This window comes from Chiloscyllium plagiosum, unplaced genomic scaffold (assembly GCF_004010195.1).
Source record: "Chiloscyllium plagiosum isolate BGI_BamShark_2017 unplaced genomic scaffold, ASM401019v2 scaf_42769, whole genome shotgun sequence".
Taxonomy (NCBI): Eukaryota; Metazoa; Chordata; class Chondrichthyes; order Orectolobiformes; family Hemiscylliidae; genus Chiloscyllium; species Chiloscyllium plagiosum.
The window spans coordinates 1-1,256 of record NW_025142169.1 but is presented as its reverse complement, the minus strand read 5'-3'; the positions used below and the strand labels follow the sequence as shown (position 1 = coordinate 1,256).

The 1,256-nt window shown below is 40.9% G+C and overlaps 1 gene segment (V, D, J or C); it reads left to right on the top strand.

Annotated features, from left to right (window-relative positions):
* Window positions 1-551: 551 nt before the first annotated feature.
* LOC122544989 lies at window positions 552-1,243 on the top strand. The segment is given in 2 exon segments: window positions 552-600; window positions 729-1,243. Coding segments are annotated over 2 exon segments (426 nt in total).
* The last annotated feature ends 13 nt before the right edge of the window (window positions 1,244-1,256 follow it).

The following is a 1,256-nucleotide window of genomic DNA, read 5'->3' as shown; positions in this document are numbered from 1 at the left end:
ACACTCTCTGTATTCAGTTGCCTAAATTGAATTTTGAAATGTTTAGTATGAATTACATGTTATTTTGACTGCGACAGAGACTTGCAGTATCCAGGAAAGAAACGCACAACTGTTTTATTAGCTAGTAATATGTTTGAACTTTAATTTTAGTTTTATCTGCTTGTGAATGAATGTAGAAATAAAGGGAGCTAACTTCCAGTTGAATTTGTTTTTTGTTTAAACAAAATATATGCAACTATCATGTGAAACAGACCTGAAGCTACTCAAATTTACTTCCAAAGAAGCTATTCAGCAAAATAAATATCCTAAGATGTGTATGTGTCCATGTTTAAGCAGAACCTCATGTAAAGACATGATCCAATGTGTTCGGGCTGTACAAGCTGATACCAGTAACCAGTCTGAGCCTCCAGCAAAAAACCAATATGCGGAAGCTGTAAGTCTGCCCCTTCCGATGGCCATATAAATCCTGGTCACTGGACTGTTATTCAACACTCCTGGGTCGGCTTTGTTTAGAAAGATCTTGACAGAACGGCTTCCCACAAGTTAACAGAATGATTGTGTCGACAATTTTTCTCAGTTTGTTACTGACATTCTTATCATGTGAGTGTTGTTTTTTCAAGCATCTTTTTGTGACTGTCTCAATGTTAGTCTACGGCAAGAATGTAAAAGACTCAGCCATCATTTCATCAGCATTAATGCTCATGGTTTATTTGTTTTCTTTTTTAAAGGTGTCCAGTCGGAGGTTATTTTGACCCAGCCAGAGGCAGAGACTGGCCGTCCCACAGGCAGCCTGAAACTGACCTGTAAAACCAGCGGGTTCGATCTTAGCAGCTACACCATGAGCTGGGTGCGACAGGTTCCCGGACAGGGTCTGGAGTGGCTGCTATACTACTATGATTCATCGGACAATAACTATGCACCAGCGATTAAGGGTCGATTTACTGCGACCAAAGACACTTCAAACAACATTTTCGCGTTGGACATGGAGAACCTGAAGTTCGAAGACACCGCCATCTATTACTGTGCAAGAGACCACAGCCAGAGGAACCAGGGCTGGACCCGTTCAAAAACAGCTCAAGGGAACATTTTGTCAATTCCATCATAAACTGATGGTCAGTACGAGTTTTAAACGCAATTATACCAACTACGATCTGAAGCAGACCTCAGGCTGCCTCTTACAAAACTATCAAAGAGGAAATGTACCATTTAAACTAGCAAACTGCTGACACAATGGGACAATGTTTTGGGCAGGTCAT